The 23,735-nt window shown below is 36.7% G+C and overlaps 1 protein-coding gene across 1 annotated transcript; it reads left to right on the top strand.

Annotated features, from left to right (window-relative positions):
• Positions 1-4,090: 4,090 nt before the first annotated feature.
• Positions 4,091-21,477, top strand: LOC134838969 (probable serine/threonine-protein kinase DDB_G0282963). Its single transcript, XM_063854341.1, has 12 exons — positions 4,091-5,948; positions 6,436-6,503; positions 8,819-8,879; positions 11,351-11,551; positions 11,925-12,170; positions 12,672-12,956; positions 15,945-18,137; positions 18,536-18,652; positions 18,831-19,281; positions 19,799-19,992; positions 20,710-20,891; positions 21,168-21,477. Exons 1-12 carry the CDS (start codon positions 4,122-4,124, stop codon positions 21,343-21,345), a joined length of 6,003 nt encoding a protein of 2,000 aa, XP_063710411.1. The 5' UTR covers positions 4,091-4,121; the 3' UTR covers positions 21,346-21,477.
• Positions 21,478-23,735: the final 2,258 nt, after the last annotated feature.

Below are 23,735 nucleotides of genomic sequence, written 5' to 3'. Positions count from 1 at the left end.
GCTCAGATCACATTTCATTTTTGATATTTTTTTTCTGAAACTTTCAACAGCTCTGTTGTTCCAATTGAGCTGACTATAACACACATCACACATCAAAAATCTATTAGCCGAAAAAATGGTACCAGTGATTTCATCTCTTCGGTCATTCCATTTATATCCCTCCTCTAAATGAGGAATATAAAGAAACGAAAACATTTATTATAAAACTGGATCGATATTATTAACAAAAGGCAACGGTATTTCGTGGTACACGCCAAATGTAGCAGTTTCACCTATTCTGAAATTTTGCAGATTTTTTTCCTATTTTTTATTGTCGAAGAAAGTGACCGAATACTTTGCTTGGGGTGGTTTTCTTATTTAGCCGTAGTTTATACGTAAGCCTTCTAAGATTACGAAAAGCCCTACGAAAAGCCTTACGAAAAGATTACGAAAGTCTTCAAAAGATCAGGAAAATTTAACATCGGAAAAATATCGTTGTCCGGAGCTCAAATATAAAAAAATACTTAAGAATATTTTTTGCTAAGTAATGGGCTTTGAACATTGCAAATTTGGCTTATTTGGAATAATTTAATACGACCCACGCGTTAGCGGCATATTAAATATTTCTAAACTGAATTTTGAAAGCAGCAAGTTGTTTTTTATTACGATATGAGACGATACCTATATCACTTTTTACATTACAGTGTTGTTCAAAACCGCGGCGATTTTAAATGCGCGAGCAACGAACTATAGTGTGAAAAAGTTTCTAGTGTCGCGGGTGAAAGCCTACAACATCAAATTTTGGCCGTGATAACCTGAAAACTAGTTAAGATAGTCTATATAAATTAGTCGTGTTATAGTCTTAAATTTATTCACAATTTAGTCTAAAAGAGATTCGCCGTAATGATTAAAAATGAGTTGCGATAGTCAGGATATTGAATCGCGGTCGGGACATACGTTCTGGTCTAGAAAGCTAGATCTCAAACAAATGAACAAGAAGTGACCAGATATTTGGCCAAAATAAAAGAAGAGTTTTCGAAGATTTTTTATCGAAGAGTTTTATCACACAGGGTAATCTTCTATCTACAGAAAATTCTAAATAAAAAAACAATATAAAAATTCAGTTTAAAAAAAAGTTTGTTTTATGGAAACTTGTGATGGTTGAATGTATAACAGAAGCTTTTTAAATAGCTAGTATAAACTAAATTGCAAGAACTAGATATAACAAGACTGCTCGTATCAGGATTAAGCCCTGACTGTTCCGACTGCCTCTTAAGGTCTATAGAGCAGTTATAACATGAAGAAAAAAATGCAAAAAATAAAAATAATCTTTTTTAATTTGAGATTTTTTCGTAACAATAATCCCCCCACACGCCGCATTAAGTACAAAGTGATACATTTTGCTCCTTGTAACATATCAATTATGGTAAATAGCCTGCTTCAACCAATGTGGTACGATTTCAATGACGAATTAAGTCTCCGCTTACGCGTTAATAGCGCGAAATTTATCGCGCGTTAATGGTCCCAAGTTGGTCAAAATGGCAATATTTAAACCCCCATAACTTTGCGAAAAATGATCACAGGTGAAATAACTTTTCAAATATAAGCTCAACACAACAATACCTTTCGAATGTTATAAAAAAATTTTGCGATAGTGGCTAGTTAAAGAGTCGAAGAAAAAACCCTCCCCGAGCACAAATATTCCGTCATTTTCATTACGAAAGTCGGAACAATAATTCAAAATTTGGTGCAAACGTCATAAGCGCAAAAATATTGCCGAACTTGGTCAACTTCTCTTTGTTTGCTTCAGTCGCGGTTGTTGTTCCGACTTTCGTAACAAAATAACGGAGTATTTCTACTCGGGGTGTTCTTTTTCTGTAGAAAAAGTTTGACTTTTTAATTAGCCATTTTGACAGATTTTTTTTCTTTATCATTCAAAAGGTATTGTTGTCTTGGGCTTAAAGTTGAAAAGATAATTTTGGCCAATTTGGGACAAATAACGCGCGATATATTTTGAGCTATTTACGCGTGAGCGGAGATTTAATCCGTCTTAGAAATAGTTCTGAATTAGTTGAAGAAAGCTTATTTGCCATATATGATTTGTTACTCAAAATCTATCAATCTGTACTTTATATGATGAGCTGGGGATGATTTTCTCAAAAAATTTTAAATTTTACTCTTTTTTTCATTTTATTTTTTACATTTAGTTTTTGTCATGTTATTACTGCTGCATAGACTTTAAAAGGCAGTCGGAACGGTGATAGGTCAGCAATCCGAAGGGCCAATAAACCAAAAATAGGATTATCATTGCAACAAGTCGAGAGATAATTTTATTATGCAAGATAGCAACTGATTGTCACTGTTGTTGTGCAGTTGTTAGGTAACTCTGATGCAAATTGCGTAATTCTGATGCAATTTCGGCTTCAATGTATGGTGGTTTGTAGATATGGCGGTTTGTTGAGAACCCGCCGTCGGAACATTCAGGGCTTTGCCGTGATACGAGCAGTCTTGTTTGTTTTTAGTCGCATCAGTCGCGAACAACTATTGCTCGTTAGTATACCGGGTAGTAAACTTAATCCAATTTTCTAATATAGTTTTTCTTTTTCATTTGTTTTCTCGTTTAGTGAGGTATAACTAAAAACCCTAAAAACACCGAAAGAGATTTTAATCACAAAAGATCGTATTACTGCGTCGCTCGTAACTGAAAACTTTTTGCTCACAGTTATTGTCAGCCAATACTGACTGTAACTTCAGCAAATTCTGCGCTTGACATGTTAGTTAACTCAAGCCTGTCTATCTTTGTTTTCTTAATTTTTATGGACACAGTCTGGTTTTTATGAATGAACAACCCTAGTGTCCTGGTTTTAGTCTAATTTAATACCTCATATTTTACCCTATAAATTCAATAGTAATAATACCAAGTAGATCCAGTTAAACGTTCCTTAGGCCTCGCTGTAACTTTGCTTTCAGTCATTTTTAGCCCACATATATTCTTATCAAACCATGTCCATATTATTTAGCCAATGTAAGACACTCGGTCACATTAAGTAGTTATAACCATTCTAGATTATAAGCTGAGGGAATTATATCTAGTACAGGTTTAGATCTCCAGTTGCATTTTGGGCTGGAGTGAAAGAAAAGAGCTTTTCAAGTGCATTCCTTTCAAACGAGAGGTTCAGTTGAAAACTTTGTTTGGAAAGTATAAAACCAAACTGAGATTTCTGGCTCTTTCAAAACACAACTGAGAGGCAATTGCCCCTCCTGGCTTGATAAGCCGGAGCCGTCGATTTTGTTTACCGATTGACCACCGAACCGAAAAAAAACTCTAGACGCAAGAAACGCTATCAAAAGTCCATGCTGTGAAATAATTTCATTATAATGAACTATATTCTGACATTGAGAATGATAAATATAGCTAGATAAATGCTATAAATTTAGATACGTTTTTGCAGTTTGTTCTAACCAGCTGTTTTTTGAGTTTATCAAACTTTAGGCCCTGTGAGCATTGAAAATGTTTGTACGGTCCAGAGCTCTATTTGGACCACTCATATTTAATAGCTGTTTTCACTGGACTAATTTTAAGGGACGTTTTATCATTATACTTTTGAGGGATTATGGTAATTTGGTCCAGAAATACCTGGGCTGACTCACTTGTTTCTAGTGAGCCGGCAAAAATTGAATTCGTTTCGGAACCAAAACAAAAATGTGTTTCGAATTTAGAGCGGCCCAGTTTGAATTCAATTTAGTCTCATTATTTTTGTTGTGCCTTTTTGTTTAAAGCTGAATTTGACCATATCAATATTACGATTAACGAGATTTTTTACGCTTGCCAGTTCAAAATTAATCAAAATTTTTGGATGCAGAGCGCACAAAAGTTCAACTATTAAATAATCATAAGCTGGTTGGCATATTGTAAATTATAGTCCAAATTACGCAAAAGAGTGTTAGTTTGAGAAGCTTTACTCTTTTTGTGCTAAAGGCTACTTGAAGACGTTTGAGAAAATATCTTAAAATTGACTTGAGATTCACATAGTTAGCTTGTTTCTTCAGGCTTTTGGCTGTTTACAAACATCTACAACTAAGCCATGAGGCTTTTACTATCATAACTTATCATAACTGCATAGCATTAAAAGTGTCCCAAAATGTTAGGATACCACATTAATAGCAACCGGTACTCGGTAGCTTTACCTCTTGACTATCGAAACTACGAGTTTGAACCCCGAGGCGAGGGATCCGACGAACCGGACCATGTTTACGGAACAGAACTTTCTATAAATACTTCCGCTGTAAGTTCACGTCAACAACCAGGGATCTCAACTTCACAATACCGGTCATTTGCCAGCAGACCGGAATTCGTATTACCCAATATGCCAAATGAGAACTTGTTCATAAGCTCTTCGGGAAAAAGTTATATTCAATACCAAATCCCTTCTTTAAACTATTCACAATACTACCCCTCCCAAAATCCAGAGTCCACGACCTACAACCACTTGGAGTCCGAAATCCAGGCGGAGGCACGAGCGATTCACGACCGATACTTCGGATCTTTTGACCGAAACGATAGACAACGCTCGTCCGAAAGCCGAACAGGTAGCAGTCGTTCCTCGTCTAACAATCCTCGGCCGAACAGTTACCACCAGCACAGCGGAATGCAAATCATGCCTTCCAACGAAGTGATGTCACCGGCAACTTTCCGAAGACAGTCGGCCGCATTCCCCAACTCGATGCCCAGTCCGGCCTTCAATCGCGGCGCCCGAAACGCACTGACTTCAAACCCCGTTAGACCTCTAAGTGATTACTTTTCACCGTCTAGAAATAGTGCGTTTCATCAACCTGCGACGAGGGTCATCCCACATCGGCAATACAACTCCTCGGGGCAAAATAGTGCAATAGCTTCAAACACGACTGCAAGCTCTGAAGCGGAACATAAAAGCCGAGACGATTTGCAAAATTACGAGCATGAGTCCATCAACAACAATCTAAACACCCCAACAAGAAGTAATTTACCTGGTGCTAGTGTATTAGTAGGCGACTATTGGGAACCAAATCGGACTAATTTCTCGGTTAATCAGAACTCACCGGATAGCAACTCGGCGTTTTCTGCTTACCGCGACAGAACGCCAATTTTTAATCAGACTCAACCTGAATCTACGCTAACTCCGCAACGTGCTAATCGGAGTTCGGCATATAGCAGCGATTCGTTTACGCAAAGGTTCGAAAATGGTCACTCTGCGAATTATCAAAATGTAACCTACTCAAATGATGAACAAAATTCGAACTACGGTCAAAGCATTAAGTGTGACGTTTCTTTCAAGGCGTCGAAAACCAATTCTAATCGACGGTTCTCAAATCCTACCGGACAATCTAATGGTCAAAACGAGTATTCGGCTAATTACCCAAACAGCAAAAATCTTCCCGGAGGGACTTTTTTTACATTTGAAAATCTCGGAGAGGAACAACCTGACCTTGTCGATGTAATTTACAACGGAAATCGCGCAACTAATTATCACCACAGTCAGAGTGCTCAAAATACTCTTATGCCGCCCGACTCAAGTCAGCATCGCGATATGTCCAGATCCCCTAATCGAGGCTGGGTTAGAAGTAACTCTGAGCGTCGAAGATACCCAAACGATTCTAACAGCAATCAGCCAATTCACCATAGCGCTGATTTGAATGACGTCCGGATCCCAGAGCCCGCAACTATTGTCCACCTTCAGAACCAGTTTTCCAACATGAGTGCCGGTGACCGGTCAAGGTCAACTCAAAAAGTTAACAACTTCGGAGGTCAAAATCAGCAACAAATATCACCGCTTGTGGAGCATACACATTTGTTGACTCATCCAAAGACTTTTAGTAGTTTACCCAAGGCTAACAGAGGACCAAAGGTTAACTTCCCAAGACCTGAGAGCTACCAGGATCAAAGAGCGGGTTCGGTTACTCCTCGGAGTAACTCGGGAAGGAGCTACGAGGTAGAAAAAAAGCAATATTTGTTTTTCTTTCAACCGTTTTGTTTGTTCATGAGCTTTTAGTGAAGCGGAATGAATTAATTTCTGTTTATCAGACAGCATCACATAATTAAAAACAATTTTAAAAAGTTTTGACTAAGCGTCAGAAATTTTTTTATTTGTTTGTTCAGAAAACTTCAGTACAAAATAAATCAGTGGACCTCAAATAATAATCATAAACCGTGTCTTTGCCTGATATTGTTGCTCGCAAACTTCTACAATTTTTCTGTCAGGACTGCTCAGGTGTGATGACGCAAAAAATTCATTCATATTTTTCACAAAATATTTCAAACTACAAATATGCATGTACTATATACATATAGCTGTCTAGATATATAAAAAATGAAGAGAGCAGCAAATTTTGAAGTACTCTCGATCAATAAAACTATCAAAAATGTTTGCTTAAAGCCTAATTGTAGAACGAGTTAAAATTCTTTTTGATTTGTTTCAGGAACTTCTTCAGAGCGAAATTGAACAGTTGACTAACCAGCTGGAAAACGAGCAACAAAATCTCGAGAGGTAAATCAATTTAAGAACTGATTTGAAACTAATCTTTCTTTAAGATGCCCGGGTTGAAGTCGCATCGTCAATCATTGCGAATTTTGCAGTACCTTCTCCTGTGAACCCAAATATTTATTGCTGATTCATTAATGAATCAAAAAGTTTCAATTATTTCAGGTTCTCCCGGGAATGTTTCAGGGAGAAATCAGAGTTAGATTGCTACAATTTTATTCCAAAAATTATAACCGAATTCTTGTGACAATCACTTAAATGATAAAGTTGATTTTGAACCCTATACCTATATTGACATAAATTATAGTAAGAGCATCATAAGAGTCTGCACTCCGGTAGATCGAGCCTCAGTAGGATAGGATCTTCGTTTTTTTAGTGATTTAGAATACTCAAAAATCAGCAAAAATCTGTCCTAAATTATTGATGAAAATGCAAAATTATTTCAGCGCTATTTCATAATTAGTAGCGCGCTCCCCCCTCAAAATTAGTATGGCGTCGAAATCTCCTTTAGAAAGTTTTTAGGGCCGGTCGGCCAAAAATAGATTCTTAAAAAGTACCAAAGGGGGGACCCTTTTGGTCGGCAGGGGGTCGAATTCCTAAAGGGGGTCGATTTTTTTTAAAAACCCGCCACGCTAGAGAAGATCCTGGATCCACCCCTGAGTTTCATACAGCTTTAGTTAGGTCCTCAAAATTTTCATCAACCATTATCTGAGTTCTCCTGAAGCGCTTGTAAAAATCACCAAATGACAAAAATTTTAGCCGGCAAAATATAGAAAAATATGTGCTGAAGTTTTTGAAAACAAGATTACGTTTTTTTCTACAAGCGCACGTTGTTCACTAAAAATAGCTCATTTGGCGCCAAAGTTTTCATCATGAAATCAGATTTATTGCTAATAGTGAAAGCGGTAAAAGAAAATTAGAATGAAAGTTTTTTTACATTGTGGGTTGGGTGTTCAAATTTATTGCAAAAAATATCATGTCCCCCAAAAGTGTTTTTGAAACTTTTGACCATCAGAAAGATGTCGTTGTTTTGAGCTCAAACTTAAGCAGTTTCTCACCACTGATTATTTGCTAATACTACTATAGGGGGTTTATAAGTTGCCTATTTGGGCCATTTGCAATAATAAACGCGCCGTATGTTGACTTCTTATAACACATATAAATGGCTAATTAAATCATTTCAAACTAAATTGAGGCCAACAATTTATCTTTTACAATACAAAACGATACGCAGAATACACCTCTTTGTATTTGAAGACGAAGTGAAAAAAAATCACTCATTTTCCAACTTTTTTCAAATTATTTTTATCAATTTCGATAGAGCAAAAACGTTTCTCAAGATTCAAGGAGTACTTAAATTATCTGAGATTTTGCACGGTTTTTTGCGCATTCTTGTTGTTCCGACTTTTGAAGAAAAAGGTGGAATATTTGTGCTCGCGTGATTTTTTCTCCAGACTAGCTAGTTTTGAATTGACATTTTTGTATTATTTAAAAACGAGTGATGCCCTGAGCGCAAAATTAATAAGATATTAAGCATGCGATTGTTTTTTGAAAAGACATGAAGGTTTAAAAATTGCCAGTTTTGCTTATTCAGGACAATTAACACGCGAGTTATTCCGTGCTTTTAACGTGTCAGCCGCTCATTAATCTGCTCATCAATCTGCTTTTTGATGTCATGAATACAAAAATAGACGCTAAGAACATCACAATGTACGTAACATAGCCTGTAGGGGGGTGCTTATCAAAAAAAATCCCAGTTTTTTGAGTTTTTTTTTTAATTTTTAAAAGTTTCATCCAATTTTTAAAAGCAAACACAACTCGAAGCCTTAAAATATAGTCAGAAACTTCAGGGCATTCTCCAATGCGAGCAGTCTTATCTTGAGTTTTATATCCAAAATAGTGATAGTGCGAAACGGTAGAGTTTCTACGGCGGATTGATCCTTGCAGCATCTTACAGCTAGTAAATTAGGCAAAAATTGTGTTTGTAACTATAATTGACTCAACGAATGACTCAAACGAATCTGTTTCGTTATGTTACGATTTTTAGTTATAACGCGTTTATTCTGATGGCATGATAATTCAATTACAGAAAACTACCTACCAATCAAAATCATTTCAACTATCAGATACCCTGATTGAATCGTCAAGCTTCCTTCCTGGTTATTGAGTACCGACTAGTGATTCAAATGAATCATGGCAATTCAGGATGTTTTGCGGAAATTTTGCGGAGACTTTTCATTGGTTGAAAGTATTTTGCCCTATGACCATTCTGGGATGAAATATTTCTCCTATCAAAGATCCATTTCAGCTTATCTGTTTAGGGAGCGAATGACTGTGGCTGAACTGCAGAAGAATGCACTCAGTGACTCACCAGAAGACTACGTGAGTGAAGCCTGATTTCTTTTCTAGTACAAAACCCGGATCTACTTAACAACCCCGCCTCATTTTATGGTATCTACTAAAAAATCTCCGCCCATCTATATAAAACTGTTAACTAGCGCTCGAGCGTATTGAGAGTTCTGATTATTGAAAATTCTGAGAATTCTATAACACGATTTTATAATGCTCTGAAAGCTAAACCACAAGTCAACAAAATGTGATTTTTTGATACTGATTTTCTAGCAACTTGACAGTACACTTATAAACTGTAATTACAAAGCCACTCTGGACCTCAAAAGAACTTTAGGCTTTCCAATATCTAAATTCTATCGACCTAAGCAAATAGCTAATTATGATGACGAATTCGATTTTTTACAGCTTAAAGTGAACGTTCCAGGGTTAATTTTTTGATGTAAATACAGCACTAAAAACGACAAAAAATTTGGAAAGTTTTTTGTTTCTAATTTGTTTTTTCTCCAAGTAAAAAAGTTGGGACTATGGTTTGAAATTATATGATATTTGTACGCAACCGGCCAATCTTTGTTCATGTAGTCCCTTACTTTTGAAGAAGAAAATTTTAGAAAAAAAACTTTGAAATGGGATTTGAAATAACAATAAAAAGTTTTTTCTTGCAAATGGGATTTTTTATTATTAGTCAGATCCGCCCCTGATAATAATAATAATGATCATAATAATAATAATCATAATAATAATAAAAATAATGTGGTTCCTGCGAATCGCAGAGGAGCTATCAGTAGGCCTTAACAGTCCTGTCGAGGATAGTTCATTTGTATTATCTCCCCACATTCCAGACTGTGTTATTTTGTTGAGCGAAGCTCTTTTTTTGCGACCCAAGGCCGTTTTTTTCGTCTAGAATTTTTAAATGGTACCACTATTGCAGCCGAAATTGTTCAAGCTGTGGTAGACCTGAAGCTAGAGGTCAAGTGCTCGTCCCCATACACTATCATTGTCATTGCATGGGATCGATTACACGATCTGACGATTTCAGAGTGAACACCTTACCACTATGCGCTTTAATAATAACAATAAAAATTTTCATAATGATAATCATAATAGAAATGATAATTATAACCATAATAAAAATCATAAAAACAATCATAGATTTCTTTTCAAGAAAATAACATACCCGACTATTATTTACACAAATCACAATAATAAATAAACTCAGTTGAAAGAACATAATTGAAAAACTACGACTTTAAAAGTAAAGGGCTGCATGAAAAAGATTGACCGGTTGCGTACAAGTATCATATAATTTCAGGCCCTAATCCTATTTTGTTTCTTTAAAAAAACATATCAGAAACAAAAAAAATTTTGAAGTAGAGCCCATTAAAAAAATTAGACGTTTTTTCTTCCAAATGGGTTTTTTTATGGAAAGTTGTGTAAATAATAATCTGTTGTATTAATCTGTATAATAATAAGAGTCTGTTGTCTTCGAGAAAACAAATTTGTGGTGGTTATTATTTTTATCATGACTATGATTGGTTTTTATGATTATTATTATGATTACCAGGCGCGGATCTAGGATCTAGGGTTTTCTCAAGGGAGAAGGGGGCGGATTTTCAATTTTTTTTGAAAATTTGTCGACATATTTGTAGGTCGACCAAATTGATTTTCCGAGACCTCCCAAAGTACTAAAAAAGGCACTGTTTTGACAAAAATTTCTGCGCCGCAAGCAAAATTTTGGAAAAAAAACATTAGGATTTTTTTTGAATATTTTGACCGTAAAGTTGCATTTTTTTGGCGCACGCTCCCCCCCCCCCCCCCCAAAAAATTAAGGAGTACTTGCGCCAACGGCAACTTTGAAAAGAAAAATTTTATGGTTCAGCCACCAAAAATGGATACCTCAAAATCGTACAAAGGTGGAAACCTTTGGGTCGGCAGGGGGTCGAAACCCTGAGGATGGGGAAAAGCGTCCGCCTCCCCTGCCCCCCCCCCTAAATCCATCCCTGATTTTTATTACGATTGATATTAATAGTATTATTATTATTTTTGTTATTAATATGATTATTATAATTATTATTATGATTATTATGATCATTATTATGATTATCAGGGGCGGGTCTAAGCTTTTCTCAAGGAGGGGTGGACTTTCAGATTTTTCTAAGGTCGATTAAATTGAGTTTCAGAGCTCTCCCAAAGCACTAAAAAGACGCTGCTTCGGCCGCAATTTCTGTGTCACAGGCAAAATTTTGAGAACACAGACCAAAAAGGCGTTTCTAGGCATTTGTATACAAAGGAGAGACTCCTTGGGTCGGCGGGGGGTCGAATCCCTGAGAAGAAAAAGGAACAGAGGGGTGTTCAAAAAAACTCAGAGTCTCTCAAAATCACTTGGTTATTTTTCTATAAAAAACGGCTTAAACCTTAAACATTAAACCCCCCCCCCCCCCCCGCTCCTCCCCAAACCCGCCCCTGATTATTATTATGATTAATATGTTTTTCTGTTTATATAGCGTGAGCTGATCGAGCGTGAACTAGAGGAGGAGCGTGCGTTGCGTGAGGAGGCGGAGGAGAGAGTGGGTCAGTTGATAGAGGAGAACGAGGCCAGCAGGTCCAGACTGCAGACACTCCACACCCAACTGGGACAGATCAGCCAGAAGAGCAACCAACTCATAAGCAGTCTGAGGAAACCACGCCCAGCCGGCAAAAAAAAGGTAAGAAATTATAAAGATTTGTGAAAGTTGAAAAAAAAGGTAAGAACTTATAAAGATTTGTGAAAGTTAAAAAAAAGATTGATGGTTGGTATGCATGAAAGTAAAAAAAGGCTCTGATCTTTGATTGGCACATATTTTTCGAACTCTTAATTGTTTTCAGAACAAACTTGGCCGCTTGATTTTTTTGGTAGAAATTGATTTTTTAGTAAAAATTTCATAAAATTTTGTAACGTATCAGCTCGAGCCAGCTTGTAATGTTTCAGGCTCTTATCTCAGTTAAATAACACTTTTTCAGAGCTACTGTGAATAATCGCACTTCAAAATCTAGTAACAATCATAGCCAAATTTTGTGACCTTGATTGTAATATTTCAGACTCGCAGCCAGTCTAGACAGCAAACTCTGACAGGAGGAGTGCCGCCGGGTGGTGGGGGACTAGCAGACATGACTCACCATTCCCAGTCTGTGGAGGAGATGGAGGCGAAGATGAATGACAGGATAGTTCAGCTGGAGCAGGAGAACAAACGGCTGAGTGAGAGCAGCAGGAGTCAGCAGCACAGCTATGAGAAGTGTCTCAATGAAGTGACGGAGAAAGTGCACACTGCTATCACAGCCCAGAAGGTCACTCTCATTTTTTGAAGACAGTTTTCGAAGGAATATTTGACTTTGGTGTGCCTTTTTCAAGGCAAACTCCGACTTTTTGACAAATAATTGTTGGCAGAACTTTTTATATCATCTCAAAAAAGTGAAGCCGAGCTGAACATTATTTTGAACTGAATTTGTTTCGCTAAGCTTGTTAATTATAGTGCCGCCCACATGGCGACGCAATTTTTTTAGTAGCAATTTTTTAGTCAAGCTTAAAAAATTTTGAAAACATCTGGATCTGTTGGCTTTTTAAAAGCTCATTTTTAATGCCTTTTTTCGCTGTATCGAAAAACTATCTCAAGGTAAATTAAATGCCGATTGGAATTTGAAAAAATTTTTACCACAAACTTGCCCTCAAAAGCTGCCCTTAGTCTTGATAAGGGCGACAATCTACTTGAAATTGTTTATCCTAATTTGCGAAATGATGTCAAAATAGCATTTAAAAAAGATTTATTGAAGCTCTTAAGATTTTTTCAGGATTTGCAAAGTGAATGCAAAAGGCTCAAAGATCTGGTTCAACAACTGGAACAGGAAAACCAGAACATAAAAGCCACTCTTGAAGAGAAAAACAAGACTTCTACACTCACCAATCTGGACCCTGATTCACCCACATTGAACAATCAGCATCAAGATATGTTCGACCAATTGGATTCGACGAGCAATAACCGCGAAAATCTGATCCGAGATAGGTCTGCCTCAAGGTCAGACTACAGTAGTGACAGTTCTAGGAAAGCGTCCAAAAAAGAGTCGCTCCATGAAGCGGTATGGATTTTCATTCATTTTTAGCAATTTTCCGTAAATTTTCAATTGTTTTTGAGAGCATTGAACTCAAAGCTTATATTTTAAATGAATGACATCAATTTAGCATAAAGCCTAATTTTTAAGGGACTATCGAGCACAACCTTTTAAAAGGCTTAGATCAAAATGTCTAAGAATTATTTAAAGCGGCTATCGAATTTTCTAAAGTCTGGAATACTCTAGAATTCTTTTTTTAAAAATCTAATAATCTTCAAAAAGTTTGAACTCGAACTTCAAAGCTAGACAGAACTTGCTCAATTTTGGCCAAATTTTAAGGTTCTCAGATTCATTTCAGTCTGAAACAAATCAAATAAAAAGCTAGCTCCACGATTTAAAAAAAAGGGCTTTTTTTGAAGCTATCCGCTTTATGAAATAACTTGAATTATTTTAAAGTTTCAAGGTTGAATAGTTTGTTTATAAAAATTGAATTTTCTGCGTAATTTAAAGTATTTCAAAGTTTCTAAACTTAAGTAGCTTGCTTAAAAAATTGTTTCGTTTTTGAGCTGATTCGGTCTATGAAATATTTTACAATATTTTATGTTTCATTGCCTAAATAGTTTGCTCGGCAAAAACTCAAATTTTTTGCAAATCGATTCGCGCTATGAAATACTTCATAGTTTGAAAAACTTGCTTGGAAAAACTCAAATTTTTTGCAAACTGATTGGCGCTATGAAACAATTTGAATTGTATCAAAGTTTCTTAGCTTGGAAAGCTTGCTTGGAAAACCTGAAACATTTTGCAAATCAGTTCGTGCTATGAAATAATTTGAAATATATCAAAGTTTCATCGCTTAAATAGCTTGCGCGGAAGAACTCAAACTTTTGCAAACCGATTCGCAATTTGAAATATCTGGAAATATTTCATAGCTTGATTAGTTTACTTATAATTTTTTCACGAAACTTTGATCTTTTAATAGCTTGAAATGTTTCAAGTTTCGTTGTGAAAAACTTGGTTGCTTACAGAAGCCTAAGCTTTTCGCGAACCGATTTGGTCTACGAAATAATTTTTTTTTCAAATTTTCATAGCTTCAACAGCTTACATAGGAAAACTTTAATTTTGCGAACCGATCCCTTCTATAAAATTACTTTTATCGGTTGAATGACTTCAATAGAAAATTCAATTTTCTTGCCGACCGACTTGCTTGATGACATTACTTGACATACAAAAATTTCATAGCTTGCGTAGCTTTTTTCAGGAGAATTTGGGCTTGTTGCGAACCAATTCATTCTATGAAACAATTCGAGATTTAAGAATAACTTGAACATTTCGTGAACTGATTCGGTCTATGAAGCAATTGCTACTCGAAACATTTCAAGTATTTATAGATTCAGTAGCTTTTTTAAGAACAAAATGAACCTTTTGCGAATTGATTTGGTCTCTAAAGCAATTTGATATATTTCATTATTCCATCGCTTCAATAGAAAAATTTAACTGTTCGCCATTGGTTATGTTTCATGAAATAACTGATCAAAATTGCAAAGTTCCATGGCTCTTTCAAATGCAAACCACTTCGGTTTGAAATAGCCGATAGTATGTCAAAATTTCAAAGCTTCAATAGGTATGCTTTTTTGCGAGGCGATTGATTATTGGAGACGGGCTGGCTAATAAATTTCAAATCATTTTCTTGTTTTCATTACATTATTTTTCAGTACTTAATCTTTCATTACAATATGACAAATTTAAATTGAATTAAAAGAAGAGAAAAGGAAAAGGAGCCCATTTGCTTTTAGGAGCGGTGAACAAAGTATGAGCTGTTCAGCTATATACTGAGAACCGCTGTGTGCTTTTAATTAGACTCATCTGCAATTGTTTTGGTTATGTTTTCGGGCCGTGAAAAAGTGCCTCACCCTCGCAAGCCTCACCCTCGCAAGCACAGATCATTTTAATTCTCGAGCCACCGACTGAGCGTTGGAGACAATAGCCTTTTTATAGCCCTCCCCACTTTCAACTTAAATCAAGTCGCATACGAGAAAGTTAATTTGAGTGAAAACGAATTTTGTATTCGTGTTCTCACGATTTTGCGGCCCATTAAGTATTACCTACCACCAAATATGTTTATTTCTTTACCAAATGTATAAGATTTAGAGTTCTCAGGGATATTTACATGACGTACTTTTGTGGAATCTGGTTCAATTATCGAGACCAGAAAGTAGTTTTGGTCCATTTTGAGAACTAGTAGGGTTTGCCAAACCACAAAATCTTCCTATTAGAAAATTTACTAAATAACTTACCGATTAAATTAGAAAGCAAATCGTGTTTCTGGAGACAAAACAATTGGTTAATTTTATTGAGCATGGGCACAAAACGTGAACCTATAAAATGTTGAAAAACCTTTTGAAATGCAGATACCGTTAGGTATATATTTATAGCATTTTGTAAATATCTCCTATTATGATTTTTAAATTTTCCTAAAATCTTTTGAAAACTTTGTTGACCCTTTTTTAGGTCGATCAAATATTTTTTCTGAGCATTCCCAAATGACTAACAATAAAGACCCTATTTAAACAAAATTTTCTGCGCCGCTAGCAAAATTTTGAAAAAAAAACAGGCAAAAAAGACGTTTTTAGGCCCTTTTTGGAAATTTTTATCCAAAAACAATACGTTTTTTGGCGCGCGCTAGCCCTTCAAGTTAAGATTTGTCGGCGCCAAATGCTCCTTTAGAAAAATTTTAGGGTAACAAAAAATGGATACAAAAAATGGCTCACAACAAAAGGATATCCTAAAATGCTAGCAAAGGGGGGACCCTTTGGGTAGTCAGGGGGTCAAATTCCCGAGGGGGGGGGGGGGCGTCTTGAGGGTGAGGGTGAGGATAAAAATAAACTCGATAAAATTCAGTTTAAGAGTGAGACAACATTTCTCAACCCAACTTTAACCAAAAACTCAATAGCTTGTATGTTGGCATTTCCCTTTCTTGTTAAATGTTGGACGGATTTTCAATTTCACTCCTTTTAGCAATTAGAAGAAATCCTCAATGTTCTGGACCAAATTGCGCCAAGTCTAGAAAAAGGAGAGGACAAGATTAATGAAGCGACGTACGTAGCCAGAAGTGATGCTTCCAGTGTCAGTGTTGATAACCAGAGACGCTCGGAGAAGCCGACTCTCGAACACTCGAACAGCTCGCACTCTAATTCGGCCGAAAGTGGAGTCATTCTCACTTCGGCCGAGAACAACAGTCGGAAGATTGCATCTGCGTTTGACAATCGGAAAATGGGAAACATCCCAAGACCCAATCAGTTGAAACCCCCTCAAAAATTTCAGTACCAGGGGAAATCTGAAAAAACAAACACGGAAGTTACAGAAGCTGAGAACCCTGTGTATATGGATATAGTTCAGAGCCCACAAGCTATAAAGAAGCCTCCGCTTCAAAGTTATCTGCAATTAGACTCGACTTTCAGAAGCAAACATATACCTCAACTAAAAATGGAAACCCCAAAAGTAAACCCAAGTTCTTTGAAACCCGATAAAAGCTTCGGCAATCCAAACAGCAGCTTCCAAAATATGAACTCAGATTCTGGAAACGCAACTGCGAATGCGAATTCGAACCCGTATTATGATTGGCCACCATATGTTACGACTGATTCACAACCAGAGCCGAAAGAAAAAGTAATTCGAGAGGAGCTGTATGAGTTCCTTCCGATGCCTCCGAGTGCCTCGACTGCTCAAGAGCAGATCAACAGTGCGTTTAGTATCCCATCTCCGTCAGGATTCGAAAACGAAGACCCCGCAATCCCAAGACGAAGCAACTCGCTCCAGGACTCAAGTCCTCAGGGTTACAACTCTCCGAACAGCAGAAATAATAACAACGCCGAATTCAAACCTCGTATCCCTAGAAGGGCGCCATTGACGCCTCCGGTTCATGGTCAAATAAACCAATTAAAGTCAATTCAAGCTAATAGCCATACAAATAGCAGGACCTCTTTAGGGTCAAATGGAGGTCAAAATCAAAGTCAACAGGGTCAAAGCCAGCTTCAGCATCAAAACCAGATTCCAAATAGTCCAGACCGAAGTTCAACTCTTGCATCGCCGAGAGAGTCAAAAGCACGTCAGTCGCGCCTTCCGATGTTTAGTAGCAATAAAAAGCAAAGCCAACAGCAACGATCGATATCAGCAAGTTCAGAGAATACTCCAAACCAAGAACTGAAAGTTGAAAAAGAATCTGGGATCAAAAGCCCTTTCGGAAGACGAAGATCTAGTTCAAGACAGAAAAATAAGAATTCGACGCCGCCTGCTTTGCCACCGAACCATCCGACAAGCCCCGCGATGTCAGCACAGCGACGAGAGTTTTCTCAAGACGAAAACCAAAATCAGCATCAAAATCAAAATCAGAATGAAAACCAGAATCAGAACCAGAACTCTCAAATGAGCCATATGCAAATGTCCCTAGGTGCTCAAAACCCATTTCAGGGAAGCCCGAATTCTCCCCAAGATAATGTTAACTTAAACCGAGTTTTGACACATCACGACCCGTGGATCCGAGAAATTGCTCGAAAGTACGCATCACCGCCCCAATCTCCTTCTTTAGACAACCGAAATGATGTCATGACCTTCAATGAGCCTTCGCCTCAAGAAGAAGCTCGTTCGAGGTCTAATACGATAACTCAGAAACAAGAAAATGATAGCGATAGTGATCATAATCAGGATAGCCAAAAGCGGACGAAAAAGAACAAGGGATCTAAGCTTCCAAAACAAAGCTCAATTCCAGTTAAGCGAGGACCAACTCCCGTTAATAAAACTAAGCCAAAAACTAAACTTCAAAAATCTAATTCTCAAGATGCTCCAACAAGTCATGAAAACAATCCTAATATAAAGAACAAGAAATCATTGAAATTGAAAATACCTTCTCTTTTGCGCAAGCATACATCGAGTGCTGCAAAGTACAATTCGAACCCAGTGGTCACAGATGCATTACAAGGTGAACAAAATCCTGTTCACGAGAACACAAACAATCATCATCATCATCAACATCCGGTTTTCGTCGCAGCACAGCAGGCGGCATCTACAAGCGGCCAAATGTCTCCAAGGATGTTGAGGAACCACCCACCGACAAGATACAACCATCTGATTGACCCCAGACAGTCTATGCCTGTGACCTCTATGGGGCCAATGACCCCTGAAGCTCAAAGGAGAAACGTGAATATGCACCATGTGAGTTGTTAAATGTAGTATTACTGTGAGTCAGTGTTTAAATAATTCAACGGGTTTTTTTAAATATCTTTTGCTGCTTTTCAAACAACTAGCAAACCAATCAAAAAAAAATCTTTTTTATTGGCACATTTTCGAGACGAAAATATCTCGCAAACAATTTAAAGCAACCAGAGCCCAGGTTCTAATTAGCGCTCATAGCTTGAAGGTGCTTTGAAAATTTTCAAAACATGGACAAATTCTATCAAAAAATCAACTGCGTTTCGAAAAAAAATAGAAATATTTGGGTAAGCGGAATTTTTCATCACTACAAATGCTAGATAGTTAATTTAGAATTCCAAACGGTTTTTGCCTGATGGCAAATATCAAATCTTTGAATGTGTTTTAAGCATATTTTTCAGAACCATTCTGCTAATCGAACGAGTGATGGAGGAGTTGATGAGACGAATGGTGGATCCAGCACTCTTGTGGAGAACAACTCGGCAGATCATGCAGATGGCCGAACAGCCACTCTGCCTGTTAGTAGTCTTCGGTTCTTGAAAAATTTCTAAGAAATGACCAAATTTTAATTGACAGACTAGTTTATAAAAGGCGCCTTTGATGTGAACAAGCGAGCGCTGACCTTGAAAGATTTTAAAAGAGAGCGGACTTCACAAGATCCGGTTTTAAAATCTTGCAAATGCTTATAAATTTTAGAGGGATATACAAAATCCTGGAGATGTGTCGCATGTGCCGGATCTTCCTCTCGACCCTGAAGAAAATCCAGGTCATCACAAAAATTATCATCCAGCAAACCCCAATTTCAATGAACCAATACCAGTTGCAGTACCTACATCGTCAAACTCACATATGCATAATTTCGGCCAATCAAACATCGGCTGCAATGACTCTCATTTCCACACGCAGTCCAAGCACTGCAATGAAAGTCAAGTGGACCAGCAAGAGTCTTGCGAGCCGACAGAGAAAATAACCGAGAGTAACAAATCAGATCCAGCAAAAAATGAAGATCAAGTGATGGACAGTCGGACTGCGTATCTAGAGCAGTGGATTGACAACCAGCAGATGACGACATCTTCGGAAGACGACACGAACTATTTGGATTCGAGTTCGACAGCTGACTACAGGTGCAACCGACATATGCAGTCGGGTAAGAGACCTGTCGGTTCTTCCTCTAAACCAAACATAAAACATAAACAAGCCCTAACAAAAAATCCTTAGACAATTGAATCAAATGTGGAGCATGAAATATGAGCCTTGAGATTCTTTGTGATATGACCAGGACAAAATAAAACGTCAATTTTTAAAACTAAATATCTTTTTTTTACAGAGTACAGAGCAATTGAATTAGTTTAATGAGGCGATATAAAAGCTTAAATAATGATTAAATCAAAGGACATTTAAATTGACAAAGCAGGACTTCGTATCATTGGCAAATTTAGTGACGTTTAGTCTGAATAACGGAAAACTTCAGACCATTTTTCTCTATGCTGAGACAGCTTTTCGATTTTTTTTTGTAACCCGAATCCCGGCTGAGAGGTTTTAATATGATACCACGCTTGATACCACGCTTGGCAGAAAAAAAAACGCTTGCTTATATATAATTCATTTGCGTCTTTTAAATGATGTGGTCGCAACAAAAGCATCTTAATTCAACTCATTTATAGGGAGAGTACGAGTGGCGTCTGTGAAGCAGCGGACTCCTCTAGCCGACGTTGAGTTCAGCCGATTCGGCCCACAGGAGACTGAAGCACTAGACCACTTCCACTTCCTGAGCGAGAACAGCTCCGTCTTCTCAGATCAAGCAGGGCCACACAATAAGTCACACAACTCATCTTCCACTGCTAATTCGAACCAGCAGGTCAGTACCAGAAAATCCAACTCAGGGGTTATATCATCTTCATAAAATCTAGCTTAAGGTACACTTGCTTTTTTATGAAAATGGCTCGATACTTGCCGTCGTACAATTCTCAAACAATTTCCAATATATTTAGAAAATTTCATGAAACTTCTAGTATTTTTTAATATAAATATTTTCATATTGTTTGTTTTCCATGCAACATCAGAGCAATAATTTGAAGAAAAAAGCGAAAAAATAATGTTTTTTGTAAGAACTTAAATTAATATGTCAGTCAGAACATTTAATAACACGTAAGACAACTAAGAAAATTGATAGTTTGAAATTGGGGGGGTGGAAAAGAGCCCATCATTTGGCTAAGTTAAGTTTGTGCATAGCTAATTTTTCTAAAAACTTTTAACAATAATTTTCGACAGGTGAAAACTAAATTAAACTACTCAAGGCCAAAAAACCATGGAAACCATATTAGAGTTACTAAAGATGGGTTCTGAAACTTTTTTGAAACCCATTTTTTAAGTTTGAGGCGTTCAATTAAACACACAGGTTAAATGTTTTTTTTTCAACTTCTCTAAGCTATGAATTAAGAGCAGGAGCTCCACGTGTAAATCAAAGCGGCGTGCAGATCTCTAGTCGGCAACCATATCATTGCTAGCGAGCTTTGCAGCCTGTTTCGTCACAATTTCGCATAAATCATTTGCATTAATCCATTTTCCTTTTCAGGCGGTACCTACTAACATGACCCAGGCCTCCCATCCTTCCTACCAGCAGGAACCTCATGGAGCGACAAACCAAAATAGTACAGCTGGAAGCTACTCCAAAGAGTATCACACTTTTACTACTGTCAACACAGGAATAACTGGCGACGATCTATATTTCAGTGACTCACTCTGCAACGATGACAGGTATGGGATTCGAGTCCCTGTAGGATCTTTTTCCTGATTTAGTTTTTTCGATGATACAGTTTAGTTGTTTATTATGATGGCTTCCTGGTTCAACTATATAGTTTCCCCTCAGAGCTTCAAATAATGTATCTCTTTTTTCATGCCAAGTCCATAGAAAGTATAAAGTAACGATGCATCTATCAATGCAAAAATTGCTCTGTTAAGATACTTTTCAAGTTTCTCTTCTGAAAATTGTTAATTCACATTTTCTCCATTTTTTATTCTTATCACTTTTAGCTCGGATGAAGACCATGAGCCGAATGATAACGAGGACGACGGAGACGGCGATGACAGTGACGATGACGACTACATGGTAATCGACCCAAAAAATGTCCGATTGATGTCGGACAATTTTTCAGAAGACACCGAGAACGAGCCCACTCCGACAGGTGTAACTCGCTCATTCTCAAATTGAAGCAACGAAGATTGGATAAAAACACAAGCAAACAAACAATGAGGAACGATAATATTTGTTTTAGTTTTTCACATTTTAGACTAATAATTTTAAATGATATGCAAAATGAAATTACGTGCATGGCTTATATAATCAGAACTATTTTCAATTGAGTTTTCCTATAAAATTGAAGTGCCAAGAGGCTTTGCAGTTAGACAAGCATTTCTTTCATATTTCTTTTATATTCTTACAAAACTTTGACATGTTTAAGTACTTGTCCCTGGAATCCAGGAACATACAGACACAAAATTGTGCCCCTATCCAGTGCACAGTTTGGCCTCGTGATGATTGAACCAATTGTTTTGCCCTGATTCGTCTAAGATTAGGCCTTTAATTGGCAAGAAATTGTTTCGAAATGAGTTAAGACACGCTAATTGATGCAAAAATTGCGTTAGAAGACGCAAAGTTTATCAAATTGTTTTCGTAATTTTGCGAAGATATTTTACAAAAAAAAAAATTGAAAATTTTTTTCAAGTAATGTCAGAAAAACTTCATTTATAATGATAAGTTTTGCATATCACCGGCGACTGAAAACACTCCAATTGGGCAGATATGCCCGACAAGTGGAGTCTAAGTTAACAAACAAAATGAATAGCATAAGTATCATCTTTTATTACTCCGACTTTTGGAGAAAACGGAATATTTATGCTTGGTGTGGTTTTTTACTCAGTCAATTTTCGCCGATCGAAATAATTTCTTGTAACAAAAATGTTTTATACCCCATTAAAGATATCGGTCGGCTTCTTGAGTTCACATGTAAAAATATGTTTTACCTCCATTTGTTTTTTGTAAAATTCTGGGGGTTTGAAATTTGCCAATTTGGCCATGTTCTGGATAAAATTATGCGCTACTCAAATTTTTTCACTTATTTATTGATTTTGTCCAAAATTTATAAACTTTCATTTTTTTCTTTTATTAAAATTTAGTGGATGTGGATTGTGGGGCAGTCGGAGCATTCAAAGTTTTGTCCTGAGAAGCGAGCAGTCTTATTTTTGTCTTTATTTTGCTTTTCAGCAAGCTAAACTACAGTAAAACGTTTCAAAATTTCAAAGTAAATAATGAATATTCATCAAACTCATCTTCCCAGTAGTTTGTAAAACAGACTGCTGTTAGTTTTCCTGTTTTTTTCCTGTTTTTAAAAAATATTTTCATCATCGGTTCAACCAGTGAAATTATCAATTTCGAGTGATTGAACGACCTAATGTTTTGTCATTGTTCCGTTTTTTTTGGCAGAAATTGACGAAATATTTGTTGCTCGGATTGTTTTGTTTCTCCAAACAATTTTCGAATTTTTAACTAGCAATTTTTGCGGTTAATTTTGCGAAAGTTACTTATTCTGCGTGATGGAAACTTTATATATTGATCAAGGTCGAGAAAATTGCGACAGATTTGCTTGTCTGAAAAATATGGAAATACACAACCAAAGTTGAGGCCAATATTCGTGTCATTGCAGGAACTAAATAGTCGTTGATGAGAAAAACTCGTTTTCTAAACAAGCTTTTGCCGTGAAATTGGAGCTACAATTTTTTGGTGGACAATTTTATAAAAGCCAAAACCTAAATTTATCAGCTTATTGTTTTGCATTAAGCTGATAATTTATAAAAAATTATTTTGCAAAATGTGCGCTAAACTTTTGAGCATAATTTATTGTTCATCATTTGCTTATCGCACTGACAGAAATTTAATAAAACTGATTTAGAGATGTTATATGCAGTGTGAAAATTGATAATCTAAAGCCCATTATTTAAGTTTTGATTTACAAAAGAGTTTAGTGGGTTTTTGCTATCGTAAAAATGATAAATTATATTGTCAAAAATCAGCTTATATCAAATTAAGATGAAGAAAGTGAAACCATGATAAATTTTATAAAAGTTTTTGAAAGTGATTTTTGGAAAGATCAATTCGTGGTTAGTTTTTTTGATTCTAAGAAAATCAAATAATAAAAAGACAAAGACAATAGTCAGTGTGATTGTGATCTACAGTCATTTGACCAATTTCACCATAGTTGTTAACCGCAAACCATTAGCTTTGTCATCCTGCCTGGATCGACAAACCAACTTTATATATTTGTTATTTATATTATCTATAGTTTTATGTTAAACGCCTAGGTGGCCAGTCATTTGACCTTGATAGACAGAGAAGACGAACTCTAATTGAAATACGATTCAGAGTTGAATTAATGTTGTATATTAATTTGTTGTTTTATATCGCTCCAACTGAGAATCACGGTTTATCGATCCATTCAGATTCGAGAATTAGAACATCATACCCATCGGTTTGACATTGCGCAGCCAGCAGGATATTCCAAAAACCCACTGAACATTAACCCATTTTGGGAGAGAGCGTCTGCC

The sequence above is a fragment of the Symsagittifera roscoffensis genome, chromosome 2, assembly GCF_963678635.1.
Source record: "Symsagittifera roscoffensis chromosome 2, txSymRosc1.1, whole genome shotgun sequence".
In the NCBI taxonomy this organism is placed as follows: Eukaryota; Metazoa; Xenacoelomorpha; order Acoela; family Convolutidae; genus Symsagittifera; species Symsagittifera roscoffensis.
Note: the sequence above shows the minus strand (reverse complement) of the source record. Positions and strands in the feature narration are given on the sequence as shown.